This window comes from Musca autumnalis, unplaced genomic scaffold (assembly GCF_047663935.1).
Source record: "Musca autumnalis isolate F117 unplaced genomic scaffold, ASM4766393v1 scaffold_1, whole genome shotgun sequence".
Classification (NCBI taxonomy): Eukaryota; Metazoa; Arthropoda; class Insecta; order Diptera; family Muscidae; genus Musca; species Musca autumnalis.
The window spans coordinates 264,448,240-264,467,605 of NW_027411644.1; the positions used below are offsets into that span (position 1 = coordinate 264,448,240).

A 19,366-nucleotide genomic window follows, 5' to 3' on the forward strand; every position below is an offset into this window, starting at 1 on the left:
AACAATTAATTAACACTTCAAGGCACATTTCCCTCTCTACACAAATTAAAAGAAAAAAATGCTTAAACATCTCATCTAACATCCAATAAACACCAGAAGAACTGTTATTGTTGTCGGACTATTGAATAGTAGTAGCATGTTTCAAAAATAAAGTTCGAACTTGTAATGAGAAGACCTGGTGAATACATTTTATGAGAAATAGAGAAGATTATTGATAAATTCACATAACAACTTTGAATTGTCTCCAGTTAAAAACAAACCAGCGTGCCGGTAACTTGAAGTGAAGATACTCGGTCGGTATTCTAATAAAAAGCGAAAAAAGAAACTAGTATTCCCACAAAAATAGATTTTAATAAATAAACAACGGGATTAAAAAAAAAAAACAAAAAGAAAAAAATAATAATAAAAAGTAAAAAATAACAAGAATCATGCAAAACCCTCAATTAATTTTAATAACGTGTCTACTACTACTGATCTCCGGTCTAGTCAAATATACAACTAAAGCGTATTCGTATGAAGGTGTGTTTTCTTTTTATTAACATTAATACAGACTACACATGTGTTGTGTTGTCAGCACAGTGTTTCAAATCATTATTAAATTTTAAAATACTACAAAAAACTTTTAAGAGCGACAGAGAAGAAATTTTGCAGTGGACAATTTAAAACTGAGTTAAGTTGACCCGGGACAAACTATTTAAGTCCTATACAACTCAAAGTATTTACAACTCAGAGTTTTAAAATGTGAAAACGGCGAATATAAGGTCGGGCCAAACTCCACCACCCATACACCATAAATTATTTTGGAACCAGATTTCACCAATTTCGTTTGGATTATGTGTCTAAAAAACAAGTAAGAAAGTATCAGTCAGCTGTGCTGACGGAGATATACTCTCAGCCACTGAAAAAAAAACGAAACCAAACCAAGCACAATAATTATGTCATATATAAAATATACTGATTTTGTATCACGAGTTTGCTTTAAAATCTACAGTAATGTGGGGCTATACCAAATCATTGACATATACCAATTATTCTTCATAAAGGACTCAAAATATTAAACTACGTTTGGAAAACATTTTTGAACAAGTGAGCAAAGGCTACAGTCGGGACGGGGCCGACCATGTGTTACCCTACACCACTACCCCTGTGCATAAGCTTTTCACTGGTAAACATTTCTTTTAGGGAATATAATCCGAATACCATCAAACATAATATGCCTCTTTCTCTCGGGACCCCCATAAGCAACCAAAATTTCGTGACCATCCAATCAAAATTGCGACCTGTAGCGTGGTTGCAAAAAATGGAAGAATTGGATGCATTATGGTATCTCCCTTGTTTGGCCACCTTCGCCAACTTACTTTACACCAATTTAAAGGTAATATTGTCTTCTTCTGTTGACAGGCTTTGCCGTTGGAAACTCCTACTAGAAGCCGATATATTCACAAAGAATAAAACTTTGAATTTGTCTCCACATGAGTTTTTCCCCATTCCGACCCCTAAATATTATCCGACTATCACTACAATCAATAGGCTTCTTCCTCTGTGGGGCCCGCATCTACCCCCAAAATCTAATGACTATCCGATCAAAATTCCAACCGGTAGCGTGATTACAAAAAGTAAAAAAAAATTGAAAATATTACTGACGTTTGCAATATCTCGGTTGTTTGCTCACTTACGCCAACATACTTTGCATCAATATAAAGGCGATCTTTTCTTCTACCATTGGCGGGTTTTCTTTTTGGAATGCTCCTACCAGAAGCGGAGATATTCGCATAAGAAAAAAACTTTGACTTTTCTCCACATAAGCTTTTTGCTTATTCCGACTCCTGAATATTATCCGAACATTACCAAACTTAATAGGCTTTTTCCTCTGTGGGACTCGCATCAACTCCCAAAAAATTCGTGACGATCCGATCAAAATTGCGACCTGTAGCGCGATTTTGAAAATAATTGAAAAATGGGATGTATTACCGACTATTGCTATATCTCCGTTATTTGGCCACCTACGCCAACCCGCTTTGAATCATTGTAATGGAGGGATATTCTTCTTTCATAGTCAGGCTTTGCTTTTGGAAGATCCCCAACCAAAGCTGTGATATTCGTCATTATAATTCAAATCGCAAAAATAAAAAGATGGGTTGTATTAACGGCTATTGCGATTTCCTTTTTGTTTGACCACCTAAGGCAACCTACTATACATCGTTGAAAAGGTGATATTTTCTACTTTCATTAGCAGGTTTTGCTTTGATATACCCATTATAGATGCGGAGATATTCGCTTTGAAATAAAACGTTGACTTTTTCCCCAAATAAGTTTTTTGCCCATTCCGACCCCTGAATATTATCCGACCATCACCAAAATCAATAGGGTTCTTCCCCTCCGGGGCCCTCATCAACACCCAAAAGTTGGTGACGATCCGATCAAAACATTCATATTGGTATATATAAGTATGGGTCTATGACCATTATTTCCATGCGTTACAAACTTTTTGGCCAAACCCAACTTATAATACCCTCCCCACATAGTGGTGTAGGGTATAAAAAGTTTTAAAGTTATCTGCACAATAGCCATTTTTGTATGTGCTACCAGGCTTTTGGAAGTATACTTAGGAAGTATTGACTTACTCTGGAAAACATTGTACTGTTGTAAACGAGGCCGCTAGAACAACCTACTGCAAAAATAATCAAAACGATGCGAGAGTAGCTCTTAAACTTCACTTTTTCCGAATTTTGTGTGGGAGGTAATCGAGTTGACCGATATAGTCCATATTGCAACCTCATACATGACTGGATGAAAAAATTCTATTTGCAAAGTCTGCACCAATCAGAAACTCCCTGCGAGAATTATCTTGCGCATTTGCCACTTTCGTTGGTGCCGCCAGGGTTTCTTGGAGCTTTTAAGTCAATATCTCAGGAAGTATGGTCTTGCGCCTGAAAAAGAAATTATCGTCGTAGTGGGAGCTGCAAGTGCAACGTGCTGAAAAAAATGTTCAGAACGATGCGAGAGGAGCTATCAAACTTCTTCCGTATTTTGTGTGGGAGGTATCCGAAGGAGTGAGCCGATATAGTTAATATTCGAACCCGATCTGGAAGGAACCATGTGATGTGCAAGATTTGCACCAAATCGATTGCTCCCTTCGAGAATTATCGTTCGCACCATTTTACAGAAAAAATTTGAATTTTTGTGGGGTTGGTACCCGAAGAAGTGGGCCGATATGACCCATCTTCGAACGTAAACAAAGGGGTCAATTACGAGTAGCAACCCAAATACAGTTGCGTTGCCGACAACAAATTTAATAAGAGAAATGTCATAAATTCATACTTTTTATAATTAAAGTAATACCTAAAGGTTCAAAACACGTATATTGAATGAAAATTACAAAAATTGCTGTCGTTTCACTTATTTTAATTGCATGATTTTCTATTCTGGCAATGCGACTACAGTTCAGTTGCTATCCATAATCAACCCCTAAGTTTGGGCAAAATATTATGAAGTGCAAAATTTGGTTCGAATCAGTTGATCGGTCCGAGAGTTATCGTGCGCTCCAGCCAGCTAGACAAACCGACAGGCAGACGGACATGGCTAAATCGACTTCAAATTGGCTGAAACTAATTTCGTCCAAACATACTTGGGGTCGAAACAGTTATTTCGATGAGGCACATTTTTGGTCGTATCAAAGAGTACGAGTATATACCCTTCGTAGGCTGAGGGTATAAAAATACCGAATATCTGGCGTTACCGTTGTACAAGTAAAACGTGAAGATATAAACGCAGAAAAATATACATATGTTAGAAATATGTTTGAATCCAAAAAAAATATTTGTTTGGGAATGATTGCAAACAAATATATGTATGTTTTTTTCGTCAGTGTTCTAGAGAACATCGTTGAATAAAGACGGTAAAGTGAGTGAATAAATCAGTGATTTGTCTTTTCTTAAAGAAATTGTGCTTTTTAGACCCAGAGTTACTTTGGACGAAATGTGTTTCAGACAATTTGAAGTCGATTTAGCCACGTCCGTCTGTCTGGCTGGTGCGCACGATAACTCTCGAACGGATGAACCGATTTGGTCCAAAATTTGGCTTTCGTAAAAGTTCGGAACATTTGTGCGCACGATAACTCTTGAAGGGAGTAACCGATTTGGTCCATACTTTGCAGGGTTGTAAGAAGTTGTATTCACCGCCCCCTATGTATGTGGGGTTCATATGGGGGAAGTCCATAATTCCTGAGAAAATAGCCTGAAAGTTGAAAAAACCCCTATGACACCGTGTGTAGGGTCCGAGCGCAAGAAAACTCTCGAACGGATCTGCCGATTCGGTCCAAAATTTGGCTTTTGTCATATTTTGTCCAAACTTAGTTTAAGTTCGAAGATAATCAATATCGGTGTACTCCTTCAGGTACCTCCCCCACAAAAGTTCAAAAATGTTCGGAAAAATTGTGCGCACGATAACTCTTGCAAGGAGTGACCGATTTGGTCCATATTTTACACATCCTAATATATCTTCCAGATATAGATCAGATTCGAATATGGTTTAGAGTTGTTCACACCTTCGGGTACCTCCCACACAAAATTTCGGATAAGTTCACTTTAAGACCTGCTCTCGAAACACTTTGATTTCTCTAACTTTGGCAATCTTAATTTTTAACAAAACTAAACATTTTAGGTGGGTGCCGCATAAAAAAGCCGACATCGATTTTTTAAAACCACTCTAATGGACATATCGAATACCGGCGACACAACCAAAAAACGTTTCTCCAAAAATTATGTATTTTGGCGGTTTTCTAAATTTTGTGTCCCTTATTGGTCGTATGAACTTGCCGACAAAACATGTAAAAAAGTATCAGTCAGATTTTTCGATAGAGATATAACCTCAGCCAGTGTAACCAAAGGGGTGGACCGATATGGCTAATTTTCGAACTTAACTTGACTTGACTGCAGTTTGAACAAAATATTACGAAATCCAAAGTTTGAACCAAATCGGTTGCTCCGTGTACCATTTCAGCGAATTTTTTTATCTATTTGGGTTAGGCTTCAAAAGGAGTGGGCCGATAAAGACTAGTTGACACTAGCCATCAATGTTATAAGATAAGCAGAAATATTACGATTTGCAAAATTTGGACCAATACCGTTCCCGGTTCGAAAGATGTCGCGCACGCCAGCCATTATCCAGCAAAATAAATTGGAAGTGGTTCAATGTAGAATAGTTCTTTCACGGCATGTTTTGATGCAGTTCAAACGGAGTCGTCGAAGAGGAACTCCATTCCTTACATTTTAACCACATTCGGATGCGATCCAATGAATGACATCCTTTCCTCACATTTTAACAACATCTGGATGCAGTTCATTTGGGTGCGATCCAATGATTGAGATCCATTTCTCACATTTAAATTGCATCGGGATGCAGTTCAAGCGAGTCGTGAAAAAGGCACTCCGTTCGATAAATTTTACAAGCAGTTGCTTAGTGATCCATAGCAAGCAAGCCAATTTGTAGATACCTACAACTACAGCTTGTTTTCAAAGATAGAAAAAGTGTGCACCAGCTTCTAAAATGTTTATCACAAATATTGCCAATTATTTCATATTCCATTTCAGAAAGAAAGGATAAATTTTTTTCGCGCTGCATCAACGATTTTTGATATGTAGGTTAAGAAAAAATTTCCAATATGAATCTGGTCGCGAGCCAATTTTTGGTTGTTGCGGACAAAAGTTATGGCGCTTTTATTTCGCTTTCTAATGCTTAGTTTACATTCGTCGTCGTTTCGTGATTTCGAAGGCGTTTCGTGATTTCGCGCGGAATCAAGCTAAATTTATCATGATTTCGCATACAAAAATGAAATCATCTCATTTCGTGATTTCAGCGAAATCAACATCGAAATCACAGTACACATGATATACAACCCTGTTTTTGCCTAAAAAAGTACCAAAAGTTGCAACACTTTTAACGTATTACAATAAACAAGGTAGATGATCAATTGCTGCAACAAAAAATTTTAGTATCAAAATTTGTAAACAATGTGAAAAAATATTAAATTACTTTGTTACAATGCTATTTTTATTTGTGTTCCTGTACTTTTTTAATGGTAATGTTAGAAAAAAGAGCGAATTGTCAAAAATTGCTTCTCCATACAAATTTCTAAAAAATACGGGAACGGAAAAATTACGGAAATTGCAAAAACTCCAGTATAAATGTCAAAATCAACGTGTCAGCTATCATATTAGATGCCAATGAACATGCTTATAGTATTGTGCAGGTTCTGAGCACAACTTTTATCTATCAAAATTTATTAATATGATGTCTCAACGATATAATAATTTTTTTATTTGTTAGCACTATACACAATTAATACGATATATAGATAATTTTACAATAATTTTCCAAAAAAAGTTGTCGTATATTTTTAATGAATAATTAATTTTACAACAACTTGTTTTGAAAATTCATGTTATATCAGCTGCGCATATGCATCTACCTTGATCATTGTGATATGCTTGAAATCAACAAAAAAATGAGTGTAAACACCGGGGTGTATTTCAGGATTTCGTGAAATCCACTGGATTTAGGAGCGCAAGTGTAAACTTGACATTAGAAAGAAGATATTATAAAAACGCTAATTTTTTTAATGAGCACAATTGTTACAAAAAAGTTCTCTCGAAGTGACTTCAGCGAGTAGATTGCATAATACCTGCAAAATGTTACACAGAATTCGCGGAATGTACATAAAATTCATAAATTATTGAACATAAGTCAACTTTTTTCAAAATTAAGGCCCATTAATGTGGTCATAACATTACATAAAAATTTGTTGCGGATCAAAACTTCACGGCGAATCAAATGAGACTACAATCATGCAGATTGGTATTATAGTTTCGATGTTACAGCCAAAATAAGCACATAATTTGGTCAAAAAAATAATTTTTTGTTTGAAAAAATATTTTTTCACATGCATTATATAGTAGAAAATATTGTAAAAATTTATAGCAATACTTCCTTCATTATACCCTCCACCATATGGAGGGTATAATTAAATGTGCCATTCTGTTTGTAACACATCGAAATATTCGTCGGCGACCCTATAAAGTATATATATTATTGATCAGCATAAAATTCTATGTCGATTTGACCATGTCCGTCCGTCTGTCTGTCTGTTGAAATCAAGATACAGCTCGCAATTTTAAAGATAGAGAGTAAAAATTTGGTACAGAAGTTTTTATTACTTGCAGGATGGTTGGTATTGAAAATGGGATATATCGGTCCACGTTTCGATATAGCCCCCATAGAACGGTACCTCGCGATTTTCGGTATTTTTAAGGTTTTAGCTTCATTATCCTACTAAAATGGCTGAAATTTGGTACGTAGTCTTCTTTAGGAGTATAAAACTTTCCCCTAGAATTTTGTCGGTATCGGTCCACACCTTCATATAGCCCCCATAGAACGGTACCTCCCGATTTTCGGTATTTTTAAGGTTTTAGCTTCATTATCCTACCAAAATGGCTGAAATTTGGTACGTAGTCTTCTTTAGGGGTATAAAACTATCCCCTAGAACTTTGTCGGTATCGGTCCACACCTTCATATAGCCCCCATAGAACGGTACCTCCCGATTTTCGGTATCTTTAAGGTTTTAGCTTCATTATCCTACTAAAATGGCTGAAATTTGGTACGTAGTCTTCTTTAGGAGTATAAAACTTTCCCCCAGAATTTTGTCGGTATCGGTTCACACCTTCATATATCCCCCATAGAACGGTACCTCCTGATTTTCGGTATTTTTAAGGTTTTAGCTTCATTATCCTACCAAAATGGCTGAAATTTGGTACGTAGTCTTCTTTAGGGGTATAAAACTTTCCCCTAGAATTTTGTCGGTATCGGTCCACACCTTCATATAGCCCCCATAGAACGGTACCTCCCGATTTTCGGTATTTTGAAGATTTGAGCTTCATTATCATACCAAAATGGCTGAAATTTGGTACGTAGTCTTCTTCAGGGGTATAAAACTTTCCCCCAGAACTTTGTCGGTATCTGTCCATGCCATCATATAGCCCCCATATATCGGTACCTCCCGATTTTCGGTATTTTGGACGACGAATATTGAGGCCACAATATTCCACCGAAGTGGCTGAAATTTGGTATTTAGACTTCGTAGGGGGTACTCAAACTTGCCCTTTAAATTTGTCGATATAGGTCCACGCATTCATATAGCCCCCATGGAAAGGTACCTCCCGATTTTTTTGAAGGTTGTGTCTTCAATATTCCACCAAAATGGCTGAAATTTGGTATTTAGTCTTCAATGTGATCAATCATGAGTGAAAATGCATAATTTGATGCACTTCCAGATAACTTGTACATATGATTTAACTGCATCTTTGGAGGCAAAAATGTTGCTGGGTACATATGGTGGCCGTAGGGGTCTTTTGCAGCATTCGGGCCGTTTTCTCAAAAAATCTGTGCTTGCCCCTAAAAACTGTAAAACTGTAGTAAAAATCAATAATTCGGAAAAGTGCAGTTTAAGGCCCGCTCTCTAACCCTTTCGATTGTTTTGCAAAAAGTGGTAAGTCACCGGCTCCTGCTGCTTTATTATTCTTGATCAAATTTACTGCTGTCGTTACTTTATCTTCTGGGATTGTATCTGTGCTGTCTTCGTCATCTTCGCTAGTATTAGATACCAACAATTTGGCAAAATGCTCCTTCCATATCCTGAGCACACTGGATGTGCCTATACCAGTGCCATCAGTTTAATGTTTCTCTCTTTTGTGGAATTTTTAGACTTCATTTTGGCTCCTGTACGTCTCGATTTTTTCACACTCCTGCTAAGAGCTCCGAAATACTCGCTCGAATTCTCGAGCAGGAGTACTCGCGCGAGTTGAAAAATAAATCGAGTATATTCTATTTTTACTCGCCACTCGCGAAGCATATTTCAGAATTGCTAGTTTTTACTCGCGAGTGAAAAGTGTTTGCGAGTACGAGTACTTGAAGAGTACGAATTTTGCAAGAAAAAAAGAATGGGAGCATGGCTGCCAGATTTGACGATTTATCGTCATTTTGACGATTTTTTGGTCAAAAATTGATAAATGATAAAATTTACTCTTTGAGTAAACTCGTACTCTATTTCGAGTATTTTCACTCCCACTCTTATTTTTAAAACAGGAGTACTCGCGAGTGCTCGCAAATAAAACAAAAGAGTGGAGAGTAAACTTCTTTTGAAACTAGTACTCTTCGAGTACTCCTACGAGCGACTAAAAACGAGCAAGCCGGACTTTTTACTCGCACTATTCGAGTACTCCCACTCGCGAGTACTTTTCACTCACGAGTAAAAATGAGCAAATCGGAGCTCTGCTCCCGCTTTTCCATTTCTCTAATTTTCCTGCAGAAAATACGTGGCTCTTCTTTTCTCCTGATACCTCTCTTTTGCGTTAAGCGTTGCTGGTCAGGTATCCAAATATGGATTTTGCTGGTGTTTGCATGGGGTGGGTAAAATATTGCCACGGTGCTGACAAGTTATGGGGACGAGGATCGTTTTGATTAAGCAATTGGCCCTGTTGGGTGGAATATGCTGTGGCTATTTGTTGTTGCAACTTACCGATGTTCAGGTTCCGTGTTGTGTCTGTTCTTACCATGGCAGAATAATAGAAGGTAAGGTCACTAAGAAAATATATGATGGCGATCCCTATCTTCTTGTAAACCATATTTCATTTTCAATTAAATTTGAAAAATTATTCCGTACATTTTATCGTTTCATACGTAACTTTTATAAGTATGACAGTATTATCGGCCTTGTACTTTGCAAGTACATCTGCCAGTGCGTAAACTGCACCTTCTCTTTAAAGAGTCGGAGCATTTCAAGTACAGGTTCGCAGTTCATGGCCGTTAAAGCGTTTGCGGGGGTCGTCAACGTTAAAGGAGTTTGTTTTTCTTTTTCTTTGTGTTTTTTTTGGTATGTTGCTTTTTGGAGGCCACATGTTAGCTCACTGTTAAAGGCAGCTCCCAAGGTGACGGAGAGGTCATTGTCCACTTGAGTTGAGTCAGGACCCTTGCTTGGCATCTTTCAGCTCTTACGTCACCCATTAACGTTAAAAATTTGGGTTTCTATTATAAGGGTATACCTTTTTGGGATATTCGAAGAGGTTAGGGACCCAAGTTCCGGAAAAAAAACGTTACACAACAAAAAGTTTGTTTTATTTAATAACTTTTCAGGTAACGATAATTTTGTTCGCGTAAACAGATCTTCGCTCTATCTATGGGTCGAAGTAATCAATTTAGCTTACTTCAATATCTTTGGACATTCCGCTAGATATGCGGAGGTCATAGAAGTTCCGCCGGATCTAATGTGTTTTTAAAATTTTATTTCTATTCAAATTTTTTAAACAATAGATTTATGTAATAAATCGTGACAAAATGATAATTGAGAATCACTGTGTAGAGTGGAATTATTTACGATTTTGAATAGTTAAATATGTGCTTAATGAAAAGGTGTAAAGGGCCATTACTACATTGTATATTTTAATAAATACTACTGATACAAATCGTTTTATACAGTCATTTAAAATTGTTTTTTTTTTCGATTTTATTAATAGATTTATAAAATTCTTCTTTTCTTCTTCGTTTAGTTTCACAGAAATGTAGTAATCCAAATGGTCGTACCGGTGTGTGTATTTCCATTTATGAATGTTCTACAATTCTTAATATTATACGCAATAAATGGTCTAGTAAATATGATTTTGCCCGCCAATCTGAATGTAGCAATGGCAGAGGTCACCGTCCGTATGTTTGTTGTACGTCGGATACCGGTTTTGTAGATCGTACACAATTGGAGAGTCAACGCATAATATTCCCCAGAGATGATGATGGAAATGGGGTTCAATCAAGTACCAAACGGCAAGAAATAACAACAGATGATGATCTCTTTCCCAAACCACCAGTGTGTGGTCCCATTTCAGTGGTAAATAAAATCTATGGAGGTGAAGAGGCTGAACTGGGAGAATTTCCATGGTTGGTAAATTTAGAACATAAAAAAGGTAAGAGCGTTTTACGATACAATTGTGATTCATCGTATCCGGTTAATGTCTTCAATAAAATCATCACGATGTCATGTGGCGCAAAGTATGAATTTCAATTTTTCCTTTGGCAATTCTGAGAAGGGATTATGAGTAAATGTAGGTTTGAAATTCTTAAGAGAAAGTGAGGAATGTAATCAGTTTTATTATTGTAAAGCATTTAATGTTTAGTAATATTTTAAAAATAATTTGAACATTTCTACTTACATGTGATGATGTCGCACATTGATTTGACGTTGAGAAAATAGATTACATCACGTTAATTGTGTATGCATATACTGTAAAGAAATTAAAAACAAAACTCCAGGTTTTAGTGAATGAACTACATACGTTAACTATATTTCTTTTAAATATGCAATATATTAACTATATTTTATATTCCAGCAAATGGTGATTTGGTATCTGTGTGTTCTGGTAATATCATCAATCATCGTTATGTCCTTACTGCAGCACATTGTATAAAGGGAAAAATCGAAGAAAAAGTTGGAAAATTGTAAGTATTTTACAACGGAAATATTTTTCGATATCATCAAAAATGTTTATTATACTTTCTTTGGCTACTTTTACAGAGTCTCACTACGTGTTGGTGATCACAATACCCGAACACCGATCGATTGTAACAATTTCGGTTGTATTGATCCGTATCAGCGTTTTAATATCGAACGCATCACAGTACACAAGGAGTACAATACAGATCCTAATATTTATAATATCCATGACATTGCGTTGATACGAACTGATAAACCCATTGTTTATAGTGATACTGTGGCACCAGTATGTCTGCCAAATGTTTCGTCTAATGTACCAAAATTGAGAAGTGGCATGAAATTAAGTGTAGCCGGTTGGGGCCACAATGGAAGTGGTGAGTTGCATTGCAATACTATTCAAGTTTTATGTAATAATATCCGTATTATTTTTCTATTTCAAGTTAAATTTACCGCTGGCAAACAAAAGGTTGAAGTTCCCTATGTTGAAAACAAGAATTGTCCATATTTACTGGCAGATGGCCAGCTATGTGCTGGCGGTGAATATCGCAAGGATAGTTGTACCGGTGATTCAGGTGGTGCCCTTACACAAATAACTGCAGATGGTTGGTTTGTTGAAGGCCTAGTTTCTTATGGCCGCGGTTGCGGTCTGGAGACACCAGCAGTTTATACCCGTGTTAGAAATTACATTGAGTGGATTCGTAAAAATATGGAACCATAAGATATACATACACTCAATATTTTATATTATTGCTCTGTGATAAGCATAGTCGTACGTAATTTTATGTTTCTTTTGGGGAAATTCCTCTACAAAATATCAATATATTTATAAATATAATTTGTTAGTACAGTATATGAAAATTTAATTGAAGCCCCTATGTAATTCTTATTTAAAAATATTTGTTTTATACTACTTTTTTATTTAAATTAAATATGTAAATAATTTGAATGGGCCTATTGTATACAGGGGAGGATTAAGAAATAATGTTTTGTATTGCCTTAATGTGAACAAACACACGACTTTCCTAGTCTCTCTTTAATCTTAAAATTCTGAATGTAAAATTGCATTGTGTTCGGGAATGGCAGAGAAATTATATATTCGAATGTCTCCACATACTTACTTACTTCTTCTTCTTTATTTGCGGATCCGTTATTCGGATATAAGCGATCATACAATATTATATGTATTACAAATTAATATATTTTAATGTTTTATGTTATGAAATTATTGACAGCTCTCGATTCTTCGCTTACTTAGCTGGCCCATTACAGAACATTTGTTCTATAGGCCGAACAAAGAAGAGATCTCCATTCCTCTCTATTTGATGCTTTGCACTCTGGAATACCGCGCCTTTTCATCTCATCATCCACTTGTTTGCACCATCTATGCCGCCATGTGGCATGTATTCATACGCCTTTTTAGCGGGTTCATCATCGCTCATTCTTATGATATGGCCTAGCCAACGCAATCGCTGCATCTCGATACATTTAACTATATTGATGTCGTTGTATAGCAGATACAGCTCGTGGTTCATGCGACGTCGATATTCACCGTCAACGCAGATTGGTCCGTAGATCTTTCGAAGAATTTTTCTCTCAAACACACCAAGCACTGCCCAGGCTTCGGAGCCATACGTCAGCACGGGTAGTATCAGTGTTTTGTAGAGCGTTATTTTTGTTTGACGAGATGTGGCTTTGTTTTTAAACTGCTTACTTAAACCAAAGTAGCATCTGTTGGCCAATACAATTCTTCTTTTTATTTCACAACTGATGTCGTTTGTTGTGTTTACAGAGGTGTCGAGGTAGACGAAGTCTTTTACTACCCCAATATTATAGGAACCAACTTCCACAGTCGGTCCGAGCTCAATGGATGCATTGCGCGTCGACACCATCAACTTGGTCTTCTCACCGTTTACCGCCAGACCCACTTTAGCAGATTCTCCTTCGACCTTTATAAAGGTATCAGTTACTTCTTTTCCTGATCGGCCCATGATGTCTATATCATCAGCATAAGCAAGTAACATGTGACTATTGGTGTAGATTGTGCCACTTCTTTTGACGTTTGCCTCTCGTATAACCTCTTCTAGCAGGATGTTGAAGAAGTCACACGAAAGGCTGTCTCCTTGTCTGAAACCTCTTTTGGTACCAAACTCTTCGGAGAGGTTCTTTCCTATTTTAACTGAGGACCTCGTGTCAGTTAAAGTCATTTTACAAAGCCGGATGAGCTTTGCGGGAATACCAAATTCAGACATGGCTTGGAATACCTTTGAACGCAGCGGGCTGTCGAAGGCTGCTTTATAATCGACAAAAAGGTGGTAGGTGTCGATCTGCATCTCTTGGGTCTTCTCCAGGATTTGCCGCAGGGTAAATATCTGGTCAATGGTGGACTTGCCAGGTCTAAAGCCGCATTGGTATGGTCCAATTATCTCGTTGACCATAGGCTTTAGTCGTTCGCACAATATCCCTGACACGATCTTGTAGGCAATAGGGAGTAGACTTATGCCGCTATAGTTAGAGCATACAGTCTTATCTCCCTTCTTGTGGACGGGGCACAGGATACTCAGGTTCCAATCGTCGGGTACTCGTTCTTCCTGCCAGATGGTGCTAACTAGCTGATGAATACACCTTATCAGCGTGTCGCCTCCGGTTTTGAACAGCTCGGCTGGTAAGTCATCGGCCCCTGCTGCCTTATTATTTTTCAGCCGATTTATTGCTATCTTTACCTTATCTTGGCTGGGCGGTATACATTCAATACCATCTTCTGGGATTGGGACTGTGGTATCTTCGTCGTCTTCGCTGCTATTGAATACCAACAGATTTGAAGAATGTTCTTTCCATATCCTGAGTACACTATCTGTATCAGTTACCAAATTACCTTGCTGGTCTCTACAGGAGGATGTGCCTGTACCAAAGCCATCAGTTTGATGCTTGACTCTTTGGTAGAATTTTCGGACTTCATTCTGGCTCCTGTACATCTCGATTTTTTCACACTCCCGCTTTTCCATCTCTCTCTTTTTCCTGCGGAAAAGACGTATCTCCTCTCTCCTTTCCTCCCTGTATCTCTCTCGTGCGCTACGCGTTGCTACGGATTGTAAAGTAGCCTTATATGCCGCATTTTTCTCTTCGGTGGCAGCACGACACTCCTCATCATACCATGGATTCCTTGGTGGAGGTCTCTGGTATCCAAGTATGGATTTTGCGGCTGTTTGCATGGAGTGGGCAATGCTTTGCCATTGCGCTGATATGTTATCGGGATGAGGAGTGCTTTGATTAAGCAATTGGGCTAGTTGGGTGGAATATGCTGTGGCTATCTGTTATGATTGCAGCTTACCGATGTCTAACTTTCGTGTAGTGTCTGTTCGTTCTTTATACGCTACGTTTTACCGGGTACGTACCTTTGCTGCAACAAGGTAATGGTCCGAGTCTATGTTTGCTACTCGGAACGATCGTACATCCAACACGCTCGATGAATGTCTTCCATCTATCACAACATGATCAATTTGGTTTCTTGTTTTCTGATCTGGAGACAGCCAGGTGCCCTTATGAATATCGAGATGATTAAATCTGGTACGGCTAACTACCATGTTTTTTGCAGCTGCAAAGTCTATCAGCCTCATACCATTGTCAGATGTTTCACTCTGGAGACTGAATTTCCCGACTGTTGGGCCAAAGATATTCTCCTTTCCAATTTTGGCATCAAAATCGCCTAGAATGATTTTAATGTCATGGGAAGGGCAACGGTCATATGTTTCTTCTAAGCGCTCGTAAAATATATCTTTGGTCTGTTCGTCCTTTTCTTCAGTGGGAGCATGAGCGCAAATAAAGCTGATGTTGCAGAATTTAGCTTTTATTCGAATTGCAGCAAGTCTTTCATTCATTGGGGTGAAGCTGGATACTAGATGTTTTAGTCTCCGACTAACTACGAATCCACAACCAAACTCATGCTTTACGTCATGGCAGCTATAATACAGTGCATCACCTTTAGGTGTTGTTGTGACGCCTTTCCCAATCCATCGTATTTCCTGTATGGCAGTAATATCGGTCTTGTACTTTTCAAGTACGTCTGCCAATGCGAAGACTGCACCATCTCTATAAAGAGTGCGAACATTCGAGGTGCAGATTCCCAGATCATGGTCCTTAAAACGTTTGCGGGGTTCGTCAACTTTAGAGGGGTTTGTTTTTCTTTTCTTTCGTTTTTTAATAGTAGACTGTTTTTTCTAGGGGAGGGTTACTAACCCGACGCCCAAACCCAAGTTTTTAACGTTCTTATGGGTGAAAGCGCGGCACATGTTAGCTCACTACCTTTAACGGGTGTTAAATGCAGTTCCCCAGGTGACACCACGGGGAGGTCAGTGTCCACTTGAGATGAGAGAGGGACCAAGATAAATCCTGGGCTTTGCCATGTTAAAACCGGTCAGGACCGTTGCTTGGTATCTTCCATCCCCTACGTCACCCAATCTCTCCACATACCCTCATAAATTCTCTTAGGTTTTTTTATTGAAACAAGAAAGTCCCCAGCAAAATTTGACGGAAGGGGTTCTTTGCGATGACGTGATTTCATGTCATCTTTTGCATTGGTTCAAAGGAAGTCGTGAAAGATCCGATCTTTTCATTAGGATTTGAACCAATGCAAAGGAAGTCGTGAAAGATCCGATCTTTTCATCAGCATTTGTACCCATTTCATCGATCCAATAGAGATGATGTTCGTGTTTTTATTTACACACCTGTTTATTTGTTCCAGTACTGCAAAAATCTACTAATTTTTACTATTTTTTCCGATAACGATAAAATTGTTATCGTAGTAAAAATAAGTAGATTCTTGCAGTTTCTGGAACAGACCAAAGTTGTTAGAACTGTCGTCGTGATGTTGTCTTACATTTCCTGCATATCAAACAACTAAAACTTCTAAACAATTGGTATTATATGACTTCCCAACCATCGAGCTAAAAATAGAATCGGACTGCACACATTGCTATTTTAAAAGTTCCCTTGTCTGTTCTAAATCTGACATAGAATGAAATCAATCAAATCTCGCTTCTTGGAATTTGAAAAAAAAATCCGAAACGAAAAGGAACAAGAATCTGAAAATAAAGAAGAAACTACTTTTGGAAAGAAACAATTAAAAATAAATTAATTAAGCATAAATGGTATTTTCCATAAAAAGTCTCTCCTCCCCGTTCGTTACATTTTGTTCTTAGAGATCCCTAAAGCAAGCCGGGTTGTAGATCCCTACATATGTCCGTCACTAAACAAAAGAGTATAAACTACCAAAATGTTGTTATAAAATAACAAAATTATAAAATAAAAGTAATTTACGAAATAAAAATACTTAAAGGAGTGCATTTGGAGTCCATGTTGAAATCTGAACTGGTGATGGGAAGATAATTGAAAAAACCTTTTGTAAGATGAAAGAATATCAGTTGCGGAGAACGGAGGAAGTAATCTTTTGCGTTGCAGCGGTGGTGATTACATTGCAATTTTGGATGTAAACTTTTGAAAAACTAAACTGATAAATTAATTGTAGCTATTTCATGAATTCGTTTGAATTAATAAAGAGTTTTGTTTTTCATGAAAACCATATTTCAATACAGCATTTCCATTTTCCAAACAAGACATGAAAATTTCATGCCAAGAGGTTGGTGAAAATGACATGCCAAAGCATTGGTTAAAATGACATGTCAAAGCATGGGTGAAAATGACGTGTCAATGCATTGGTGGAAATGACATGCCAAAGCATTGGTGGAAATGACATGTCAACGCATTGGTTAAAATGACATGCTTAGGATCCACAAAAGAACGTCATCTTTTGGGGTCCACGCTCATATAAAATTCATCGATGAAGATGCTAAAAAGATGACATGCTAGATCACTTGCACCCATGATTGAATGTCATCTTTGGCATCGAACATTTTGCTGGGTCTTCTTCAATTTTGCATCGACCAATTTTGTACAGACCCAACTTGTTATACTACGTCACCAGCATACGAGTATATGAAAACCAGTAAGGAAAGGATCAAAGTCGGGCGGGGCCGAATATATAATATAATTTGGCGAAATTTTTTCTAGACCAAATATCAGAATGTCTATCCAATTTTGTGTTTGGTGCGTCAACTACAAGAAATCGGGCAAACATATGGAGATCCATAGCCGAATGCTTCCAGACACTCCACCGATTGGGATAGTGGAAATCCCATTAAATAAATATACATGACGAGTGCAAATAAAGTTAACAGCCTCATACACAGTAAAGCACTCGACAACTATTAATTAATTAATTTAATAAATTGATTTTCCTGGTCAAATCTGGACCGTTTTCAAATTACTTTGGCGAACTTATTTATAGTCCAAATTCCGTCACACATTTAAAATATATATTTGGGGATATATCCAAATCTGAACCCATTGCAATACAATTTGTAAACTCACTTCTAGTCCAAAGTCGGTGATATTTTCCAAATTGCATCAAAATCGGACAGAATTTGCGTGTTTGGTGCAACAAATACCTCAAATCGGGTGAAAATATATACGGAGGCTATATTCAAATCTGAACCAATTTTTACCAAAGTAAATCAAAATCCTTTGCCAAAAAAACTATCTTACCAAATGTTCATGCGTATCGGACAATAAATGCGACCTGTACTTTGTTTACAAAAACACATGGACATACGAACACGCGTAAATCGACTCAAAAAGTTATTTTATGTATATCCATATGAGGAACTATGAGTCTATCTCGTTTCCTTTTGCCTGTTACAAACTAATCCACAAATACATAATACAATTTACCACTGTGTGGTGTAGGGTATAAACAGAGATATAACCAAATAAACCACTCCGTCCATCGGGGATGCATAGCCAAATGCTACCAGACACTCCACGGATTGGGATAGTGCGAAAACCATTAAATAAATATACATGGCGAGTGCAAATTTAATAAACAGCCTCATACTCTGTGAAACACTGGACAACTAATTTCGCGGCAGACAGTGGTTCAGTTATTGATTTTCCTGGCCAAACCCCCATTATTGATTTCTATATGGGATTCGATAGTAAACATATTGAAACTAAGGAAACCAAAAATTAGGTAAAATAGTATAAGGTGTGTGGGCGGCGTGCTCCTAAAGATCACAATTTCCCCCATTTTGGAAAATACATAATTTTTGAAAATTTCTAAATATAGAAATACCTATTTCTGGGAAACTATAACATATGCTGTGTTCATTCTTTTCTTGTTAAGTAGGTAGAATTGTTGATTTTAAGACAATTTTAATGAACTACGTTCACACAAAGTGAGCTATTTTGAAATTACATGGATAAAATGTGTGTTTTTCTTATCGTTTTCATATACATATGAATTATAGGGTGCCCGGACATAACTCCCACGGACATAACTCCCAAAATGATTTTGGGCGTTATGTCCGCTGCGCTTTGCGGACATAACTCCCAAAATTCGTTGGGAGTTATGTCTGTGAAGCAAAGCGAACATAACACCCAAAAAAATCGCGGACATAACTCCCAACGATTTTTTCTTGATTTATAAATTATTTCTTTGCTTAATTTTGAAATTTATAGTTATACATTTTTTTAAATTTTAGAGTAGAAGTTAGAACGTAAGCGGAATTATACATTTGAGAAGGCCTAAGTGCCAACCAATACCGAAGTATCCACAAAATCCTCCTGATTTCATAAAATTAGTTAAAAACGAAATTATGCCCGAAATTTTGTAAGTAGCAGTTAGGAGGAGTTTTAAATTGTAAAAATATTTGTTAAGAAAATCGCGCTATTTATTCAAAAATATTTTCGTTTTTCAGAAAGTATTTGAATATTTTTACAAAC

At 37.3% G+C, this 19,366-nt stretch overlaps 1 protein-coding gene across 1 annotated transcript; it reads left to right on the plus strand.

Annotated features, from left to right (window-relative positions):
- Positions 1 to 235: 235 nt before the first annotated feature.
- Positions 236 to 12,479, plus strand: LOC141389504 (serine protease 7-like). Its single transcript, XM_073961091.1, has 5 exons — positions 236 to 519; positions 10,599 to 11,006; positions 11,430 to 11,538; positions 11,615 to 11,907; positions 11,974 to 12,479. The coding sequence occupies exons 1-5, from the start codon at positions 429 to 431 to the stop codon at positions 12,249 to 12,251; spliced, it is 1,179 nt and encodes a 392-aa protein (XP_073817192.1). The 5' UTR covers positions 236 to 428; the 3' UTR covers positions 12,252 to 12,479.
- The last annotated feature ends 6,887 nt before the right edge of the window (positions 12,480 to 19,366 follow it).